Source organism: Squalius cephalus (assembly GCF_949319135.1).
Source record: "Squalius cephalus genome assembly, chromosome: 16".
NCBI lineage: Eukaryota > Metazoa > Chordata > Actinopteri > Cypriniformes > Leuciscidae > Squalius > Squalius cephalus.
In genome coordinates, this window is record NC_137137.1 from 35,292,623 (window position 1) to 35,314,916 (window position 22,294).

The 22,294-nt window shown below is 39.1% G+C and overlaps 1 protein-coding gene across 1 annotated transcript in view; it reads left to right on the plus strand.

Annotated features, from left to right (window-relative positions):
* The window catches only part of LOC307173970 (N-acetyllactosaminide beta-1,3-N-acetylglucosaminyltransferase 3-like), a gene marked incomplete at its 3' end in the record, with an annotated part of 32,874 nt that extends 11,870 nt beyond the window's left edge, over positions 1-21,004 (plus strand). Inside the window, exon 2 of the mRNA XM_079897573.1 lies at positions 19,842-21,004. Coding sequence (XP_079753699.1) covers positions 19,850-21,004 — 1,155 coding nt within the window. The 5' untranslated portion in view covers positions 19,842-19,849. The remainder of the gene's footprint in view (positions 1-19,841) is intronic.
* Between the last annotated feature and the right edge of the window lie 1,290 nt (positions 21,005-22,294).

Below are 22,294 nucleotides of genomic sequence, written 5' to 3' on the forward strand. Positions count from 1 at the left end.
TGGTGTGGAACTAAATACATCTTCTCGGCATACTCCATCCTATCGATTTGCTATCAAGCTCGAAATAAAGGGTACTGCGACACTTAGAAGCGGTAACAGGAATCCGCCCTTCTGGTTGAAGACTCGTTTCTTGGCCGCTATGCCAATTTTTTTATTGACTACAAATTTAATATCCGCTTTTCTCTTTTTCAGTTTTTAGTACTGCTGTCTATTGACCGGAATTGTGCCATATAGCATGTTAAGAGCCACTTCACAGAGCGTTAAAATGAATTCGTCGGACGCCGATTGTAAAATAAGGCGTCGTTGTTTAGGAGTGGCTTTATGTAGCAGTTTTAACACCGGCAGATGTTTATAAAGTCTGGCGGACATGACGATTTATCACGTTCTTCTTTTTTTTCGGGATATAAACCACTTGACGGTCGGAAAGCAATCCTGTTCTGAGACAGTACCGCTCCGGAGTTTTTGCTTTATAGTCTATCATTAGGTAGCCGAAAGGTCAGTCGACCGCGTCGTGATAACACTCCATAAAGTATTTTGTGTTTCCCGGGTACATTTGACGTCCTAGCATCGCTACTTGATTGACGTCCCGAGGATTTTTAAACATAATCATATAATTAGCGTTTAAGCTTATGGTTCGGCTGGACTTACCCTGGGCAAATCAATTTTGCACTATGTAAATAGAGCTGAGATTGCGGTGGTGACAATATTGCGTGAAAACGCGTTGAAGTTCCACGTTAGCGCTAGCTTGCTCCATTAAATCATCCACCACGAGCAGGTTTGTCTTGGTGACAGGCAGTAAATCATCATCATTCAGAGTCTGGGGTATTCCTTGCACAAATTTAATGTCACACAATTGAAGTAAATCATCGTACAAAGTTTGCCAACAATCATACAACCAAACAATGTTTTCAATTTTCTTGGAAATGATATTCAAACCTTTTTCCAACAAAAGTTTTACAAAATAAGACTTTCCAGAGTTGGACGGCCCACTCACGACACAACTGAAAGGGTGTTGAAGTCTGAAATCAGGAAACATCCTGAGACCCTCTGTGCATCATCTGATCAGTAGCCATAAGGAAGCGTACTGAAATCGTGTAAAAGTCTACGTTTATTGTACACCACCTTATACCTTTTAACGACTGATTTGTTGTGCAATGTGAGAGACTTTTTATTCCTCACAATGTCTTCCGTCTGAGCCAGGATGTATTTGGATCTATCATGCGAAGTCACATAGCTGTCAACCAGACCGATCAGGGATTCGAGACAGATAGCTCGGGAATTTTTAGCATTCAGGGTTATCCCCTTAGCTTTCATGCACACTTTACCTTTGGCCGTTTCAAAACCATACGATTTGGGTCCACTAGACGAAAATTGAGTTATATGTTCTAAATCGTCTAATTCGCTAGTCAGCTCCCCTAAATGATCCCCCAGAGGAGGTTCCCAGTCCCCCTCCCAAGATACAAATATGACGCTGTCTGTGTCAGAGTATAGCAGTCGGTCGCCGAGTCTGTCCATCAATTCGTACAATTCCAGTCGGGCGTGCGCGGTAGTAAAGGCGCCTACAAAAGATTCACGTCGCGCGCCTTGCAAACATCCTCTTTGTCCGGTTTATGCTGGACGAGAGCTACGTCATCTGAGATGAATGAGAAATACGTCAACGTGTCGGTATTGCCAAAAACAATTCTGGTGAAATCTTCAGGGTCGCTCACCAGAATAGAATGAGGTAAGTTCTGTCTTAAAGAGAAGCGTCCCCACAAACTATTCAGAATTAATTTCGTGATTGCCCTCTGGGCGGCGTTGTACTTGATCTTTTCGGGGTCAAGTTGAATTCCCTCTTTTTCAAAATACTTGCGAATGTAAGTCTCTTTCTCGGCATCCGTGACGACATTTGACGGGTAGCCGGACGCTTGTTGTTTCAAACGCAAAAACGTTTTTACGTATTCGGCAAACAACGTGTCTAACCGCTGCGGAAAATGCCAAACCTCGTCTATCTTGGCTACCACATAACCCTTCTCGATGGCTTTTAAAAGCTCGATACTGACCCAACAGCCCGAGAGCGATCTTTCCTCGTCCGTGTGGGTACAGCTCGTGGTCTGGTTTTGGTCGTGAGCGCAAGTTCTACATAACGGAAACATGAGTTTTCCTTGGCATCTGTAAGGGAGAACCGGGTGCAGTAATTTACAGGGAGGGTACACAGTTGCTTTGATAAGCCCGTAATAATTTTCAATCGGTTCAAAATCTTTGAAAATTATTTGGGGATGTTCAATCGGGTAGCTTTTCCTTGCCTGACAAAAGGGATACAGACTGGTGAAAGTACCTTATTTTCTCATCTCCGGTCACTTTGTGATACAGTTTATAGGCGTTCGTTCTCCCACCGTACAGAGCCTCTCGTGGGTTCAATCTCTCTGGGGCGGAATAATTGGCCATAAATTCTATCACAGAGGGATCAGCCTTTTTCATGTTGTTCCATTGGCATTCCCAAAGAACTTCGATTTGCAAACCGTACACGTTCCGCAGAATTTCAACCTTATCGTCAAAACTGGTTCCTGAGAACCCCATAGGGCACTCCGGACAAGGGGTGCATCTGATGGGGTGCAAAGCGACAGCAATGACCATGGAAGATGCAACCGGCGTACTCTGAGCCGTGCCTCACATTGTCCTGCTCGTAGTAGCTGTCTAAAAAGTACTTACCGATCGATACTTCGCCGTGGTTTACGGCGTGGTGAAAGTCCACGTTTTGAGTCTTTTTTACATACTCGAGCCATTCGATCGAACCACTTGAGTAGGACTTATTCTGATGGACGTACGCTTTGTTATGCGTGAGGGCGAGAGTGTTTCTGGCGAGATAATGTGTTTTGAAGACCCCCATCGAACAGCCGGCGATCGTCGTGAAGCCAAAAGGGTCAAGTTTGGTGCATTGTATGAAAGACTCTCTGTATTTCATGCATCCTTCGCGTAATAAGACGACGTCGTTAACGCCGTACGCGTACAGTTCTTTCTTGAAGTCAAAGAACTTACCCTCAACCGTGCGGTACCACTCATCAAACTTTTCTCTGTCTTTATCCGACATGTTATCGTAGTTGTAGAACTTTTTGTCGGGGTATGGTCCGAAATAGTTCTCATTTTCCACCCTGTTGAAAAGATGGGGGAAGTAGCCTTTTTCAGTCGTCGTTAAGTCTTACGTCGCGGGCATTTTGGCAAGAGCCATTGGAAAAAATGAGTAGCTATCGATATATCGTTGGGCAAATGACTCATCGTACATGAAAATTAATTTGCATCCTTGCATTATGATCTCAAGCGTGATCCCGGCTTTGCAAAAATACTCCAGGATTAGAAAGGAGTCAAATCTGGAGGCGTAATGAGCGATGAAGCAATAGCCTTTATATCGGGGTTGTCTGAAATGGTTGATTAGCTTAGCTATGCAGTTGGTACCCTGGGACGTAAATTTCTTCCCTTTGAATTAGCAAACAAAATTAGCCACGTGCCTACCGTTTTCGTAACGCGTTTCAAAATCGTAGAAGATGTATTTCTCACACGTTTCCTTAGGCACTAGGGGTTGTATGAAGCATTGGTGCTCCCCCACGTCCACCAGACGCTCTCGACAATGCACGCATCTGTCCGGGGCGCACATGTGTTTACTTTTCTTATTCCCCGGTTTAACGTCGTAACGTCTGTTACATAGTTTGCAAAATTTTATAATATCACAGGCGGGGTATTCCTGACCGGGAGGTGTGTTTTTTTAATGCATTTCATAGCAATAGGCAGATTTACAGTAACGCAAACAATCGGGGCAATGTATGATTCTTACAGGGAACGTGTAACAATCGGCGTCAAAACAGATGTTGCAGGCATGCTTACATCGGTGGTTTCTGCGGTTGGTGTAACTTTTGTAGCAGAATGGACACACGTATGACGAACCCATGAACGCTGGCAAATTTAGTATCATGTAGTAATGGTCATTGTGGAGATATAGGAAAACTGTTTTTGGATGGGGTTCATCAGAATTTTTGTACGTTTCTAAGACCATGGCGTTAGATCTGTGAAATACAACGATTTTAATGTCTAGCGCACATTCAAACGATGATATGTCGTCAAGATCGAATTTGTCTTGGATTGAGAAGCCGACGATGTTTTGGATGGCAGTAGCCAGTTTTTCTAACTCTCTCTCGGGTAATTGCGGGTTAAAAAAACGTGCGAGACAGATGGAGAAGCACAAATTATTTGAAATATTTGCGGGGCAGAATAAGCTCGTCTTTTTTCTTTTAATTACCTGATCAACGGCCAGATCTGTAAGTTTACTTCGACCCCCGCCTTGTCTGTTCATGGCTACTGAAGCTTCAAATTCGACGGCATCGTCAGATAGTAACCGATTGTTGCTCTGTAAAACTTTTTCAATTTGATCGAAAAGCGAATCCATGTCGTAATTATTACCGTGAGTTAAAACTCCGCTGACTGATGTTTGGAGACTGGGAGCTGACAATGTAATATTGATTACGGGAACATTGTGGTCGAATTCTCTAGCAAAATTAACAATCCCACTGAGCATGTCGTGTAAGCGGGTGTGATAAGAGGCCAAATCTGTAGAGTTAATCTCTCTCAGATTCATAGTCCTTCTCAATGTTACGCTATTGAAACGAGGTCGTGGTAAAACATGATATCCGTTAACGCCCCCAACCTCGCGAATCAATCTATCAATGTCCGTACGGCTTAATCGAGTCTGTGTAGTAGGGTCGACATTACCTGATGTGGATGGTTGTGAAGTATCATTACCGTCAGGGTGCTCTGGTGGTGGTTGGTTGTTTAAAACACCGCCGAATTGTACAACAGGATCGTTGTCTACATTTGGCACATGATCGTACAAATTCATATTTGGATTTACAGCTAATTCAAAAAGATCCAAATTAGCGAAGGCTTGTGAAGATTCTAAATTAAACAAATTCTCTTCTAAGTACAAAATCAGAGTATATGTAAAAAGCATACATGAAATAGTACAAAATCAGAGTATATGTAAAAAGCATACATGAAATAGTACAATATAAAATCAGAGTGTAAAAAAATCGTTACATGATTTAATGGAACACATCTATTTTACTCATCTGACTGTTCGACGAGAATGAGAAGAAGATGATGTATCAAAAGTACCAGTTCACGATGGTATTCGGTGAACATGCGTTCGTTTCTATTGATACGTCGAAATATTTCATCGGCCAGATTTTGAATAAATCGATCTTGCGCATCGACTCTGCTATGTACCTCCAGCTGAGAGCTGCGAAGATCACCGCTCAATGCGGCTAATCTACTACGTGTTTCGATCTGTGCGTCACGAACCTGAACGTGTAGTGTCTCTAATCTACTACGTGTTTCGCTGTGTGCATGAACCTCCCCGTGCAGTGTCTCTAAACAGTTTTGTGTTTCGCTGTGTGCATCACGAAACTGTTGTCTCAATGATTCTATTGAATCAATAAGCGCACGCATCAGAGGAGTAGTACCGTCATCATCAACTGTCTGAGACCTTGCTGCTGGTGCTACTTCTTCATCCTCAATGTCTCCTTCGTCTTCTTCCGATGATTGGTGAAAACTGGAAAAACTGGTGAAAATTGGTGTTTTCATCAATTGTTTGATTAGCGTTTATGTCCGCTACCTCGTCGTCGCACTCACTCGCCCAAGAACCACACTCCCATGCTTCCAGTTGGTCACTATCCCAAGCCGTCACATCATCATGCTTTCCGGTTGAGCCTGTTGTGTAGAAAAATAACAAAAATCTTAATAGTCTGTTTCAATTAGGATTTTTAAACTCCCGATAATGTAGTTAGGCTTACCGTAAAACACAGTCGTGTCAGGACTGGGGTGCTGGTTGCTTGCCCCACTGGTAGATGGACCGGCTGACTGGTTGACAGGTGGGGTACCAGGGAGAATGGCAGGCGGGGTGGAAGGTGGGGTGTCGGGTAGAATGGCCGGAGGGGTGCCAGGAGGTGTGGCAGGAGGGTTGGCAGGTGGGGTGATAGGACTGGGGGGTGGGGCGGCAAGTGGAATGGCAGGTGGGGTACCGGGCGAACTGGAACCGACGGTCTTTCTGACCTTTCTCAAAGGTTCACCACTTGGTCCAGCACTCTCATCATCATCATCATCATCTTTCGTAAGATCTACCACAGCCGATACTGTGAATTAAAACTTTAGTTAAGATAATTGAAATAAAATAAGTTCATTTTAATTTATAAAACAATATAAAAGATAAGTTCTCACATGCATCATTAATGGCTTGGAAGGCGACCAATTCAATATTCGGGGTATTCGAGCCTGGAAAATATAAAACATGTTTAAGCATGAAAGACAATTTAGTGAGCTTATTTTATACACATCAACCGTGAATAATAAAACACATACGCATGTAGCATGTAATGTAACCTGGATCTCCACCCTTCAGCCTTGAGAGGGCGACTGACGCTTGAATCTAAAATGCTTGTTCTTTTAGCAAAATTTTATGACACACACACACACACACACACACACACACACACAGAGCATGGATTAAAAAAAAAATAAAAAAAAAATAAAAATAATAATAATATAAATAATTACATTAAAAAAAAAAAAATTTAAAATAAATAATTAAAAAAAATAAAATACATTTAAAATAAATAATTTAAAATAAATGAATTCATTAAAATAATTAAGTTAAAAAGATTAGGCACTATTTCACAAAACAGCTTGTCGTACCAATAACAACCAGAAGATGGCCCTATTTCACAAAACAGATTGTCGTACCAATAATAACCAGAAGATGGCAACAGAGCGCTATGTGCATTCGGTTTCAACCACAGTCGAGGAACAATTTTACAAAAACAGGATACACTTCTTACCTACCCGACGCTAAGGGGTGCTATGTGGCATCGGTTTAAACAACAACAACAACAACCAGGTTGAATGGACCATAGATATCATATAAAGGCTAGATGTCTTAAGGCGGAGTCACTTCCGGCATCACCGGCGGCTCTGTGAATTAAGGTGAGTGATCAGCACGCACACAAATCCTCTTATCTCGCTGAAATCTGGACGGATTTACAAACGGTTTGGTTTCTTACAAACGTTATTAACGTGGCTATAATTCTGAATGCTTAAACATTTTGAACATAATTATTCATATGTATGCAGTATAATAGCTACATCTCTGACGTTTATAACAAACCAAACCGTTTGAAAATCGGTAGAAAATTTAGCAAGTTATGGTTATTTAAAAGTACATGCACCATGTTATGAGTGAGCGAGCACCCTGTCGTAAGATGGCCGCCGTGTGCGGATGTCGAGCTCCATTGGCCAGCAGCGCGGACGAGACATCTAGCCTTTATATGATATCTATGGAATGGACCGCTTTCAGACAGTGTTAAAGGGTCCCGACACCCTAAACCAAAATTTCTGAGATTTTAACAGAGGTATGTGTGTTGAACACCATTGAAGACAAAGTTAGCATCTGTTAGATTTAATAGTAGGGGGAAAATGGTTACATTTGAGTTTTTATACGCTATTTTTGTCTTCCTGGTTTAAAATCTTCATCGTGTCCACGTCACTGGCTGTGACGTGGCAGAGCACTATAGTACTCTGATGACTCATCGGTGTCTCATAATTATTAATGAGACTGAGTTTTTTATCCAATGAGGAGACACTTTCTATTAATTATTCATGACACCACGTGGATCTTTCCAATGACAGACATGTCAACCTATGATATCGTGTAGTAGATGAGAGAGGCAATGATGGGACGCGCGTTTGTTTTCGTGGTGCAAAAGTTCCAGTGCATCTTTCCTCGCGATGCTGCCAGGGCTAGACTCTGACTGCGGGCGGCTGGTTGGCCATCAACCACGGACACTTCTAATGTGTGTGTAGCAACCATTCAACGGGAAAATGGTGGACTTCGACCTTGTACACCAATGCAGGTTTCGTCTTGCGAGTGATGTGGTCCCGAGGACTTTTCTATCGCTTCAGAGGTGTGTGTGTGTGTGTGTGTGTGTGTGCGCGCGTGTGTGTGTGTCTAAAATGTAACCCTGACTGTTTTACTTGCCTTTTGTTAAATAATCACTCGTTATTAAAATTTAGATATTTCGATAATACCTCAATTGTATGGAACGTATGCTTAATTTGTGCAAATTTCTATGTCACTGTCCATCTTTATTATGTGGGTTTATGGGGCGCGTAGATCTAGGCTATGTACGGAACGTTTTTTTTTTTAAGCGATTTTTTTATTTATTTTCAAATATATGGATTTATAGTGTGTATATAAACAAATATATTTTATAATGACATAATTATACATATACATGTGCATTTATATGTTTTAAATACAATTATAAGGTATCAGTGTATTTCATTAGACTATAACTTTGCCAGCTATAAAAAAATCTAGCATTTCCTCACGTGTTACCACTGATTTTTAGTGACAGTCGATAACAAGCACAAGCCCTGAAAAGTGAAGCCAAAACGTCTCGATCGCCCCCCGGTGACTGGTCCTAGTATAGGTCATAAGCCCCGCCTCCCCGTGTTAGTCAACGGGACGCGAGACAAACTAAACAATTAAATTACACTTCAAATATCTTTTTCCAAAGGTGGTTTCTTTCATTTGCTGTCGTTTTTATCACGCTGATGTAAGTTCAAGTGTCTGTTTCAAAAATAAGTTGGTTTTTCGTTAGTTACGTGATGCGGTGGTGCAACGTCATGATTGACAGCTGTGATTGACAGTTTCTCCGAGCGAAGTAGTCACTGAAGCACCAACGGACATTTTTTTCGGGATCTTCGGAGGACTGAGGAGATTGTATTTACTTTATTTTAATAAGCCTCTTGTCGTACTGCAATCAATTTTTAAAAAAGTGTGCAGAATGCACTTTCCCTGCGAGAGTGAGGGCGGAGCGTTGATTTCACGGCTTTACTTCCTGCTCACGACTGCGCAGGTCTGGCCCCGAGATCGCTACTGCGCAGACTCAAGTTCCAAGATGTCAGCGCCATATCGGGACACTGGCGGCTTCAGTTCTCATCAATGGAAGAGAGCGAAGGGGCGTCGTCCATCTTTTTTTACAGTCTATGGTCGATATGCATGCATGGGCCACTGGCGATGACAGTCCCCCCTTCTCCCCTGCCGTGCCACACCACACCCACTTCCCCTCCCTTCTTCTCACAGCCACCACGCCCAATTAAGTTGCATTTTTCAAAAAGATTGTGAGCTAGACTTGAGCTGAAAGAGGGGGGTGTCGTGACCCTTTAAAACAGGCTTTTGTGTTTTAAAACATCGCGAAAACACATCGACCTAGCTTCAGAACCATGTAGACGGCGGAAAACTAGTTTGGTAAACAATAACACGTAGAACTCATAGAACATAAGCCACCGTTAGCACGCAGATGATATATGCTAAGCCAAGAACTATAATAGAACGTCGAAATGAGATCAGATGGGTAGAACACAACCACAGCAAAGACGTAATGAAAGCATATGGGAAAAACATTTTTTCTCTGAAACATGTTTGTTGTGAGCATAGAAAAACATTGTAGCATGCTGGCTAAACACCCGACGGTCATTAAGGAAGGCATACTCTTTTCATAATAAAAGTCATGGGTAACGCTATGTGGAAACGCACGAAATTATAATTGTGTTTTTCTGAAACATAGACCAAAACTAGATGATATAAGATGGCAATCAGATTTATGTGGCTAGGACAGAGTGTAATAACCGAGAAATGATGATATGATAACCCATCAGCCGTCACCAGGACGTCTTTTTGACAAAACAGTTTCACAATTACCAGATTAATATCATAACAATGATGAAAATAATATAGCAACAATAGAGATTTTAACAGATGAACCCTGCAATAGCTGACAAAGCCGGTAAAAAACAGCAGACAGCAGTTAAAACAGTAATAGCAGCCAACAGATAAAAATAACAGTTAAAAACAGCAATAGCAGACAGCAGTTAAAAACACCAGACAGCGGACAAAAATAACAGATAAAGCCAACAGATAAAAATAGGAGACAAAACAGTTAAAAACAGCAGACAGCGGATAAAAATACAATAGTTAAAACAATCTTTTTAGATAAAACAGAGAAATAGCAGCCCCAGCAACTAGTCAATCAATGTTTAAAAACAGTAATGAATTATTCCTAATGTATAAAAACAGCGGATTAATATAACATAAAACACTTACTTTTTTGCATCTTGAAAAGGTGTGCAGATGGTCAGGGTAGAGAAGAGAGTTGACAAAAAACTGATGGTTTGGCTGGAATCCAAGCTTTTATTTATAGACCTGTGGTGACTGTGGTGAAAAACGGTACTTTCTCCACGAGATGGAGCTATTGCACAAGGAATAAATTTGTGCTCCAGGAAATGCTCTATCACGAGACAGGATGAGCAGGTCCTAACCAAACCGTAATAATTTATTTCAACCTGTCAAACGGACTGCAAAAATGTCCAGCATCTGTGTTTTTTAAAACAAATGGCTGCTTTATTCAACCCTGTGTAGCAGAGATAATGATTGTTACAAAGACACCTATATCAGCGTTATGGCCGATTCAGCGAATACAGACCGGAAAGTCAGCATACAAAGTGAAAGACAGGACATAGACTAACTAACTAGCTATAATTTAATTAATCCTGTCAAACAGACTGCAAAAATGTTCAGCATCCGTGTTTTTTTGTTTTTTTGTTTTTTTAAACAGATGACAGAAAATACAACCCTGTGTACCAGAGATAATGATTGTTTACAAAGGCGCTTACATCAGCGTTATATATTGTGTGATGTATTCTTTTATCCTTATTCATTTATTCTTTTGTGTGATAGACACCACACTGATTTTTTCATAACCTGTATGTTGTTGTTTTTTCTTCAGTGCTCTATAAACATTTAATTGCTTGTATAATTGTTTTTCAATGGTCGTGTGACACACTTACACAGTCTTTTTCTTCTCACTTTCCAAAGGGGCTCACAATGTGCTCAGGAATGCGGAGGAGATGCTGACACATCTATATAACAGCGCCTTCAAACTTTCTGTCAAAACCACATGATCTAGGCATAAAAAGGTTCAAATAGGGCAAAACTTTCTGTCAAAACCACATGATCAAAGACGAGCAAGGTCAATAGGGCAAACCATAACAACATATGCTGGAAAGACACCGGAAGGTCAACCTGTCAAAACACATGAACGAAGGGATAGGAAGGGTCAATAGGTCAATCCATAACAATACAGGCCGGAAGGGAGACCGGAAGGTCAAGGTCAACCGGAAGCCATCAATCATTTTGACACAAGGTATAGCATAAGGACTACTCCCAGTTAACCTTCCGAGTTTGTCTGTTGTCAATATGACCAGTTGCATAAACAGAGCCACTATGTTAAGCCTGTCTTAATAAATATAGCAGGGGCGATTCTAGGATTTCAATATTAGGGGGGCTCAGCCACTTATTATAAAAAATAATAATTTAATAGATATTGTTTGTATACTAGGGTGGGCATGAACAATACAGTTCTACACTAAGTACACATCAAGTCAATCCCTGCATATTTAATACATTTTTAATCAATTTTAAATAACTAGTTATTCATTAAGAATTTACAAACTTTATATTATTGTAATTGTCTAGATTGCTAATTTTGTAGTGGTCTCTTATTATTTATTTTTTTTCATAGCTGAATATGTTTATAAATATACACTCACCTTATGGGAAAATATAACCTATCTATCTAGAGACTGGGAATTTGAAAGTGAAAATTATACTGCATTCATGCTTTTTCATCATGGGAGAAAAAATGTAAAACATTTAAGAGTGTCATTATAGAGAATCCAAAACCAAGCATGAAGAGCAAATTAGTTATTGGCTGCTAGCTTCCATATATAATTTATAACAGTGTTATGTTTTCCCAAAACAAATTTAGGATTATTGATGATAAGCAATACTGAATGTTTGCCCTGTAATATTCCCAAAATGTGCCCTGTAAACCTTTAATGTTGTAAACTGGAAATGCTGAGGTTCTCTTGTGTGCTATTGTTTGCTTGTGTAGTGCAGTGCATTTTTATTGTTGAGTTTCAACATTCCTCAAACCAAAGGTCTGCATGTAATTGAATATGAGACAGATGATCAACTCCAGCAATTTTGTTACCAAGAATTTAAGGACATTAAGGTGTGTTCTGAAATTCTGAAAATTCCTCATGTTGTTTCAAACCTGACTTGAACTGGAATTACAGTTAGAGTCAATCAGTTCAGTCAGTTGACAGACGGGCAATTCCACGCAAAGGTCATCTTTACCATGAAAAAATAAAGTTTTTACCTAAAGATCAAAACCCCTTTTAAGTTGTCCATTTAGGTCTGTAATATACTGTATTAATGTGCTGTATCAGAAATTTTAAGAAAATTGCCTTGTTTTTCCACCACATATGAGGTGAGCAACAATGCTAAAATTTTCATTTCAACCAGCCATATTTCATGCTTTCAAAAGAGGTATCAAAGACCCCCCTTTTAAAAACTTAATTTGAACATAAAGCATTTTGCTGAAAGATGGAGGCATGCCTGAGAAATAAATATACTAATTTGGTCATAACAGCACTGCCTGTTGAATTTATAAGGGCTTTCATAAAGAGGTCTCGACGCTTCAGTGCTCTGTCACGTCCGTAACGTTTTAAAGATTAAGTTTATATAATATAACAATTATAAATGCAAATAACTTGAAACTTTATATGCAAAGCTAAACTATGTTTATGCTTACTAGGATCGACATTTCATTCCACTACTTTGCTCTGAACAACCATAATAATGCGTTACGGACGCTTCACATCAAATCATATGCACTTGTGATCGGTTTCAGGCTTACCATATATTCAGTGCATATCCAATAATCGCAATAATATTTGTGCTTTGTTAGTTTTAATATGAAAAAATGTCTCAACTTTCAAATTCAGTCTATTTTATAACAAAATGTAAACAATAGAGACCGCTCTTTAATACGGCGTGGTATATTTCTGTATATAGCGCCTCAGTGCGCGGCGGATAAAGTGCACATGAACGGATCTTCTCTTCCTCTGCCAGTTACAGGACGAAATATGAATATCAGAAGGTAGTATATGATACAGTACAACTTAAAGAAGAGCATGTGTCTTATAGCCATAGGACACTTCCTTCGGGATGTTGCGTTTTTCCCTCTTGGTTAAAACATGAATATTCATCATAATCCCGCGATCAAGCTGACAAAATAATAGTGATATTGCAATCATTTTGACTCACGACTTAAAAGTAGTTTAAAAGTAGACATTTCAGACGTCCTATAGATATATTTCTCAGGTATGTGAGGCAAGTAGCCTACATTATACGCGGAGTTTCGGTTCATTTATGAGGCGCGCTCCACTTCACGCGACGGCGCCTCTGTGTCCTGATTATATTGTCTGCTATAGCCTATTTTCTTGTTATTTAAAAAATCCAGGCAATTGGTTGATGAAACATTGATTAAAATTAAGATACAATTTATACAAAACGAAATTCACATTAAAGAAAGGCTTTCTACAAAAAAAATTTAAAAAAAAGAAGAATTGGTCAAAATCATGTCTGCCCGCTGATATACTGTATCCGATATATTGCGCATCTTATGATCTTACTCATGCTGTTATCCTTTCATATAATCAACATATGAAATAAAACATACAATTATTTTATTTAAACATTAATATGAGACTAAATGCCTACTCAAATGTAATGTTGGAGCAGGATTTGAGTGAACACTGTTTTACCGGTGAGCATGTTGGGGGAGAGGTACGATTTTCGAACAAACATCAAATATTATTTTTGCTTATAATACCAATCCTTAATATTTGGTGTTTTAAATGCCTGTTTGAGGTCTCTGTGAACGTTTTAAAGCAATATTTTAGTGCCGTTTTCAGAGCGGTCACATCCGTAACGGAGAACTGTCACGTCCGTAACATTGTTTTTTCCTCATAAATGCGAAAACGAAAAATAACATAAAATGAATATTTTATGTTCTGTGGAGAGCCAACCCTTCTTCATTCGGTGGGTACTATTACTTTTGGTTTGCGCAGTGTAATTCACAGAATTACTAAAAAATATTTTGGCAACAAAAAGTTAGAGATTTTTTTTGTCACGTCCGTAACGCATGTGTATTTCCCTCATATTAAATATAAAACGCATGCGTAGACTGATATTTTTCTAATGTCTGGACTCCTTTATTAAGGGAGTATGGATATATAAACAGACGTTTACAATATATTGGTATTAAATGCATTTTCTGAGAATTTATATTTCAAGTTTTGACTGCAAATGTCACGTCCATAACGCTGGAATTGCCCAGACAGTTTACTGAAAACAAAGTTCGCAACACTTCCATATAGGCCTAGAAAAATGAGTAAGAGGATCCAGTCTCGAACTATAGCTTTGGATAGAGAAACATAGTATTTATAGTCATATGGATAATCAGTTGATGCCTTTCCCACAAGTTTTGAATAGGTTAACAGTACAGAAAATTGCAAATACCAAAAACAATAACAACAAAAACACACACATTAAAGCTCCAATATGTAGGAATTTTGTAATAAAATTTCCGAAAATAACTTGCACAGTGTGATATATTTCCTCCAGTTGTGTACTTACAATATCTCAAAAGTCTCCAAAGATTTTGTTATTTCAGAGAAATTCCGATTTTAAATAACTGGCCGTCCCGGAAAAGAAATGTCGCGCCTCAGTGACGCAATGTCCGCTCTATCCTTTTTTCCGGTGTGGACCATGTGATAGGATATTCCACCACACCGGATTTTTTTATTTATTTTTTACAACAACTTTATTGAGGTTTTTTTTCTTATCACAATAAACAATAAAGACGTCTGACAAAGAATAAAAAAAGAATAAATAAAAAATATGACCCACCACACCGGAATATCGCATGGTCAAATGCGGAAGTGGTGGTTAAAGCGTTATAGCCATAGACTGTATGGTTATAGCTGTTATGGATCACGAACTCTTTGGCGAGTATTGAAGTGCCAACAAAACGAAAGCGTCCATATTCGGATACACACGGAGTCGCGGACTGTGTGACAAACGGAGGAATAAAACCCGGATAAATATCGGCAGGCGATTTCGAGATGGAGAGAGCTGCGCGTCAATCTTGGACTTGACAGAGACTCTCTCGCGAGTGTATTGAGACAGGTAAGACATGCAACTGTCAATAATAGCACTTATAAACAAAGTTATATTGCTCTTTGTACTTTGGTAAGGCTTTTTATCACGTGTGGTGACCGAGATTATGGCAGTACAATTAAATACAATCGGATATGATGTTAAAAAAATATATTTAGTCATTACTTGCAAATGTTCGTTCAAATTTACTTTTAGATATTGGTTTGAACACGTTAAACAACACGGCATTAACCATAAAAACGTAAAACTGCACAACATTAACCAAACAAATCATTTGACAAATAGCTGTATGTTGTAACGGGATAATATAGCATAACATTTCACGTTCCTTGCAGTTCATTAATTATGATGACATAAAATAATACGATCAGACATACAGGTAATACAAAAACGAATAAATTACCTCATCCGTGATCATGATTCATTAATTCCATGTAGATATAGGGATCTCCCAGTCACGTGACCCCTAGCCGTGTGTCAGCCATTTTGACGGTATACATCCGTCAGCTACTCACATTGTCTATGGACTGTCTAATGGCAATAGATCTATTATTAGGGGTGGGTAATATATTAGGGAGTATATTATTATACTAATAATATAATTATTAGTATAATTGTTTTATAATTAGCCTAAATATTGCAATACTTTGCGCTACAGTATTGATATAATTGCGTGCGCAAAATATCTCGATACTGAACAGAATCGAGTTTTCCCCCACCACTATTATTAGCGCAGTGGCCTTCAGCTAACTCTTCACGTCATGTCATCGCACTTATTAGCATCACAAAAATATATATCAAGTATACAAGAGGAAGATAGGAATCATAGATCCATATGAAGCACCGCAAGTTCTTTTTACAGGCATTTAATGTGTAGAAAAACTTCCTGACATTGAGTTCGGTGACATTTACAGCTGACGTTACCTTATTCACTTCCCATCACGCTACACCAGAGCTTCATTAAAAGCATACAAAAGCAGGCTATCGGTTGTCATGGACATGTTACAAAAACTGAATAGACGTAAAAAGTCAAGTAACCTTGTATAATTTCATCTCAACTTTATTGTATATTTTACATGCACTTTTATTATTTGTTTACATTTTTCTTCTTGTACCTTATATCACAAACAGTTGGAAGCCAAGCACCACCATCAGCGTTTTGCCTGTATATTGCCGCCAACCACTTGTTTCTCCGTTTTGTTTCTTTCGGGATACGGTATAAAGATAGGCCTATTCCTTTTGTATGATCACGTATCTGATCGCATCCAACTGCACAGCATCGCTCGGGTATGATAGAATATCGCGACGAGCTGCAGTATCAATGTAGTTTATACCAGAGCCCGTCTCTGTTTATACTGTCTGTCTATGAGTATCACCGGCGGTTTAGCATTTTCTATTCCGTCAAAATGGCTGCTCCAAATGGCGTGACGTCACGCGGGATGTCCCTATATCGCTAGATGGTGAAAACGCATTAAAAACGACATCTCCCATCGTCACCTCCTTCATAGCGTCATCAAGCTTCGCCTTTGTTATTGTTGGAAACTGCGCCCTCTTGTGGTCAAATACCAAAGTCGCATACTGGAGCTTTAAGTATGCTTATGCATTGTTGACATCAGACACTGCAGTTGTCTTTTACATGTCTCATACAGCTGTCATTATAAGGGCGGAATAAAATGAATAAGAATAAAGTTCAAAATGAAAAATCTCTTTCTACAAAATATAACTTCCAACTGTAATGATTTTCAATTCATGATATAATAAAAGTGGGACTGTTAATCCAACCCCCTTCAGTAGAACACAAAAGTAGATATTTTATATACACAATATATTATTACAAACAACAACCAAAAAATAAAAAAACTTTTATAAAAATCCACATCTACACATTATATAATTATAGTAATAATGATTTTATATATATATATATATATATATATAGAGAGAGAGAGAGAGAGAGAGAGAGAGAGAGAGATTATTAGGGATGCACCGATACCACTTTTTCCAGAATGAGTCCGATACCGATACTCCCATTTTTGGTACTCGCCGATACTGATACCGATACCTGTATTTTCACTGCATTTCTCATTTTTAAATGTATTAGAAGATAAACCAAATGAATATAAATCATATTAGTTGGCTTAATTTGTTCATCAAATAAATATTTCCTATTTTACATTAGGTTTAGGCGGCTCTGCCAGTCAAATATCAATTCTTTATTCCAGTTTTGATACTACAAAAACAACCAGCCTAATTAATGTGATTTTAAAACATTATTTAAGACAAGTAAACAGTAAGTAATAAAATAAGAACAAATAATCAAATTACACATATATAGCACAAATAAATATAAAAGAACAAAGAAAGGCTACAAATGAAATAAACAGTGTTTTTAGAGTTTTTCGGGTAGATCTAACAGGTACAGACATTTGAATAAGTAATCAAATGTGAAAAAACATTGCATATTCTTTAATGTATAAATTAAATATAGATGGATATTTTTGTAAAGTTGAAAAGGGTAGCCTATTTAGTCAAGAGCAGTGAGTAATTTATTTGTCCATTGTTTGATTAACATAAACACAGCAGCAAGTTTATTAGACTGCTGTCCCTTTAAGACCGAACACATGGATTGTCTATTGGTGCGTTCAAGTCATCTTGTATAGATCGTATTTACGAGTTGAACGCACTTGAACGCCACCACAATGTCGTAAATACCAGTGGGGAGCTCGAGATTTTCTCTAAGCTCCGATCTTTACGAGTTGGGGGCGTGTCAGTGATTAACATGGTGGAATACACAATACGTTAAGGTATTTAGCTGTGATATTGTCAGGCTTTTCTATTTACAGCGCAGTTAGCTAATTGCCAACACAGAATATGATAGTATTATAATATAACAATGCAACATGTAACGATGAGTTGGCAGTGGCTTCATAAATTAATTAAAAACATAAAAATACAAAGTACACATGATGCACATTTCTTTGTTCTTCATTTTCTAGAACAAGTGTTTAAGAACCTTATTGTATTTTTGTGTAATTAATTAAGAGAAAGTACTCCGCCATTTTGCTCCGACGAAAGTGACTTGAACGCACGTCGTTATAAGCACGACTTCCCACCTCGTACGTACGAACTTCCCAGGAGGACTTGAACGCACCATATGTTCACTTGAGATATAACCGACTTTGTTTACTGGGATACTCACCAAGACGGGCGTTTTTACATAAACTTGTGTGAATTCATCACTAGTACAAGTGCAATACGTGAGACAATTCAATTCAGTATTCGCTGAATACTGAATAATCAAGACGTTGGTTTTCGGAGCGGTCGCTTTGGATGTTTCGTTCATGGAACTTCTTGACCTGCAAACGTCCTGTAATAATGTAGAGATTCGGTAACCACCCATTATACATAAATCAGGTAACAGTTCATGTTTTACTTACATATACGATTTAGTTTGAATCCAAATAACACGTGCTGAGTGAACGATCAGCAATCAAAAGCATTCAACAGAAGTGCGCTCTCTCTCTCTCTCTCTCTCGCTCTCTCTCTCTCTCTCTCTCTCTCTCTCTCTGTGCACTGGCATCTGCGCTGTGCGCTGTGCGCTGATCAGCTCGCGCATCACAGCTATAGACGTTACTATTTCGTTTAATATTCCACTAATAAGATACATTTACTTCATAGACAGTCTTCTTTTTTATCCCCATTATACCCTCTGTTGTCAGTGTTTCTTTGTCTGGACACAAACACTGTTTACAATCTGCCTGGTATTGGTTGTTTGTATCTGAGCATTTTTATGAGTACAAGTAGGCTACATGAGCTCAGTATCGGGCCTGATACCGTGCATCCTTATATATCATTGATTTCATATTCAGTTTCATGGACAGCCTCGAGTTAGTATTTTGTAATTCGCTCCGTGCACGGCGACCGTTGACGTTCGAACTTGAGTGTGTGGGCCAGTACTTCCGGTGATCTGACAGCGAGAGCGAGAGACAACAGCGACCGAGTTCCATTACCACAGAGATATTTTTTCACAATGAGTGTTTTTAGGATTCAAGAGAGGTGACTTGCCTTTCAGAGGGTGACAGCCTCAGCACTTCATCGTTGTGTGCCATTATATGTACCATTTCGTCACGTTACAACAGAGAAGTCAGCTTTCATGCATTCCCCGTTGTCGCATGCGGTACGGGCTGAGTGGATACAGAAGATCCGGAGGGATGACTCAACCCGACCAAATTTTTAAATGCATATAATTTTCAGTGTATTTCACCTGTGCGTTTCTATGCTTTCTATTACTGCATTTTTTTAAATTATTTTTTTATTTTTTTATTGCAGCATGAGTCAAATAATCTTCTGTTCGTGAACAGTTGTATTTCATTCATTAATCTGACTATGCATTCGTGCATTTAATTGCCATTGGCTCGTGCGATAGTAATATGGATCTTGGTAGTATTTTAAGTTATAATTGATTCTATAAGCAACTATAAAAGATAATTTTCGTCTCTTTCTTCGGCTCCCTGCACCGGGCGTAATGCGAAACCAGAAGTGTCTAACCGCACACTTGCTGATCCGAAATCCAAAATGGCGGCCACGTGCAACTAGTCTATTAGGTCGGAAAAATCCTTATTGAGAGAACTTTTGTGTTCATACTGTGAATTGTGTCTCTTTTCCTAAACAGGTGCGAAGATGAGAATGAAAAAAGCAGAGAAAATAGCATTAATTCTCACAGCTGCTGTGTGTCTCTTCATTATTATGAACAAAAACGACACTGAAGACGACGTTATATCAAATAGCAAAGACACATATGAGATGCTCCGTCATCAAATCCACTTGCCCAGATCCAAAACTGTCCAGCCTTTGTCTTCACGTTGTCAGCAGAATATGTCGGCTTATAATGTGACTGGATTTTCTACTCTGCCAGGTCATATCCAAGATTTCTTGCTTTACCGACACTGTAGGAATTTTCCCATGCTGCTCGACCTGCCTAATAAGTGTGGCGGACCCCTGAACTCTGCAGATGTCTTCCTTCTGCTGGTCATCAAGAGTTCTCCAGAAAACTATGATCGGCGAGAAGTCCTGCGGAAAACATGGGCTAAGGAACGACTGCACAAAGGTGTGTGGATCCGTAGAGTCTTCATAATCGGACAAACTAAAACTGGCTTTGAGAAGAGCAGGCTGAATAAGCTATTGAAGCTGGAGAACAATGAGAACAAGGACATTTTACAGTGGGACTTCAATGAATCTTTCTTTAACCTCACACTGAAGCAGATCCTTTTCTTAGAGTGGATGGAAAGATGGTGCCCACAGGCTAGATTTCTCTTAAACGGGGACGATGACGTCTTTGCCAATACGTTTAACATGGTTGAGTACCTTCAAGGTCAAGAGGACAATGATGGAAGTAAACATCTCTTTACCGGGCACCTCATCCAGAACGTAGGGCCTATTAGACACTCTTCAAGTAAATACTTTGTCCCAGTGCAGGTTCAGGAGTCTGAGAGCTATCCTCCTTACTGTGGTGGAGGAGGCTTTCTTCTCTCAGGCTTCACGGCCAGAACAATCTACAACATGTCTCACTCTATAATTATATTGCCCATTGATGATGTTTACATGGGAATGTGTTTGGAAAAGGCTGGTCTCAAACCCACATCCCACTTTGGTGTAAGAACCACTGGTCTTCATGTCCCAGCTGAGAACGTTGACACATTTCACCCTTGCTATTACAGAGAAATCATTTTAGTCCACAGATTTCTGCCGCACATGATTTTTGTGATGTGGAATGAAATACAAAACCCACGTTTGCAATGTGGAAAAACAAATTCCTCTCTTCAGGGAAGCCCATAAACAAAAGAACATGGTGTGTGGTTAATTTTAAAGGGAAACATAATAGCTTGCTGGAATTGATGTAATCAATTTTGTTTTTAATCAATGAATGAACTTTTAATGTTTTACCATGTCACTTCTCAAGAAAATGATTTGGTGTATTGTATTGCACTTTAACGGAAATGAAAATGGTTGTTGACTCCTTTCTCAGCAGAAGTTGGAGTCTTTCTGGTCTTTATTCTTTCTTTTAAATGATTAGAGAGTAGCCTGGGTGCCAGCCCGAACCCCGCCCACAAACTTTTTGGTCGGGAAGTTCGGTCTGGACTCGATCCGTTGAGGAGTAATTATGCTCGGCTCCCAGAAGGCCGAGCCAATCAAATTGCCAGGGTGGGCTTTAATCGATGATGGACAGATGATCTGCGGTTACATAATCACCCACGTCATCAAATAGCGCTTGGGTTGAATTGGTTTTCAACAAAAGATGACTGCAGCAGGAGAATTAAGATGTTTAGATTCCGCTATCACGTCTGTTATAAAAGAAAACGACAGCGCATTAATTTTAAAAGACGAACAGAGAACTGGTGGTGGGCAGATCGAGGCTTCGTGAAACAATGAAACAGTTGAAGCAAATGTGCCATATTGTGTCGAGGCTTCGAAACAATCCGACACCCGTCTCAACGGTCGACACTTGCAGGTGCTGATCTGAAACAACCTTGACGAGCCATTAAAAATGTGTTTTTTTATTATTGTATTTTTCTAATATGTGAAGCTTGTAACCTGTAGGCTCCTCACTGTGCATAATGTTATTTTGGTCATGAAAAATGAATATTAATAAAAGAAATCAAGCCACAATATCTCATTTTTTTATAGATTTTTATTAAAAAATATTAATTTCTCTGCTGTGGAAGGACTTAATCTAATTCTTTTTTTAAAGATAATTTCTCCAGCCTTTGACAAACTCCTCTCACAAAAACCCACGAGGTCAAGATGCGTTGACTTCACTTTTATACAGATGTGCGAGTGTATGGTCTGTTCCCGACCCTGTTATATAAACTTTGATATATCCTTTTATTGAAACGGGTGCTTTTCTGTGCTTTTACTTTCACTTTTGCCGCAGAGACCCTTTTATGTCCTATAAATGTGTCATATTTTTGATAATCCACGCAGATTTCATCTGATGATTCTGTTTAAAGTTATTAATAACAAATCATGAATGAAAGAGAACTATATCTTTCCCTTTTTAAATCTAATATTATCAGGATAGTTAATTAAGTGTAATATGAAGTGGCATACTCTATGCATTAAATGATT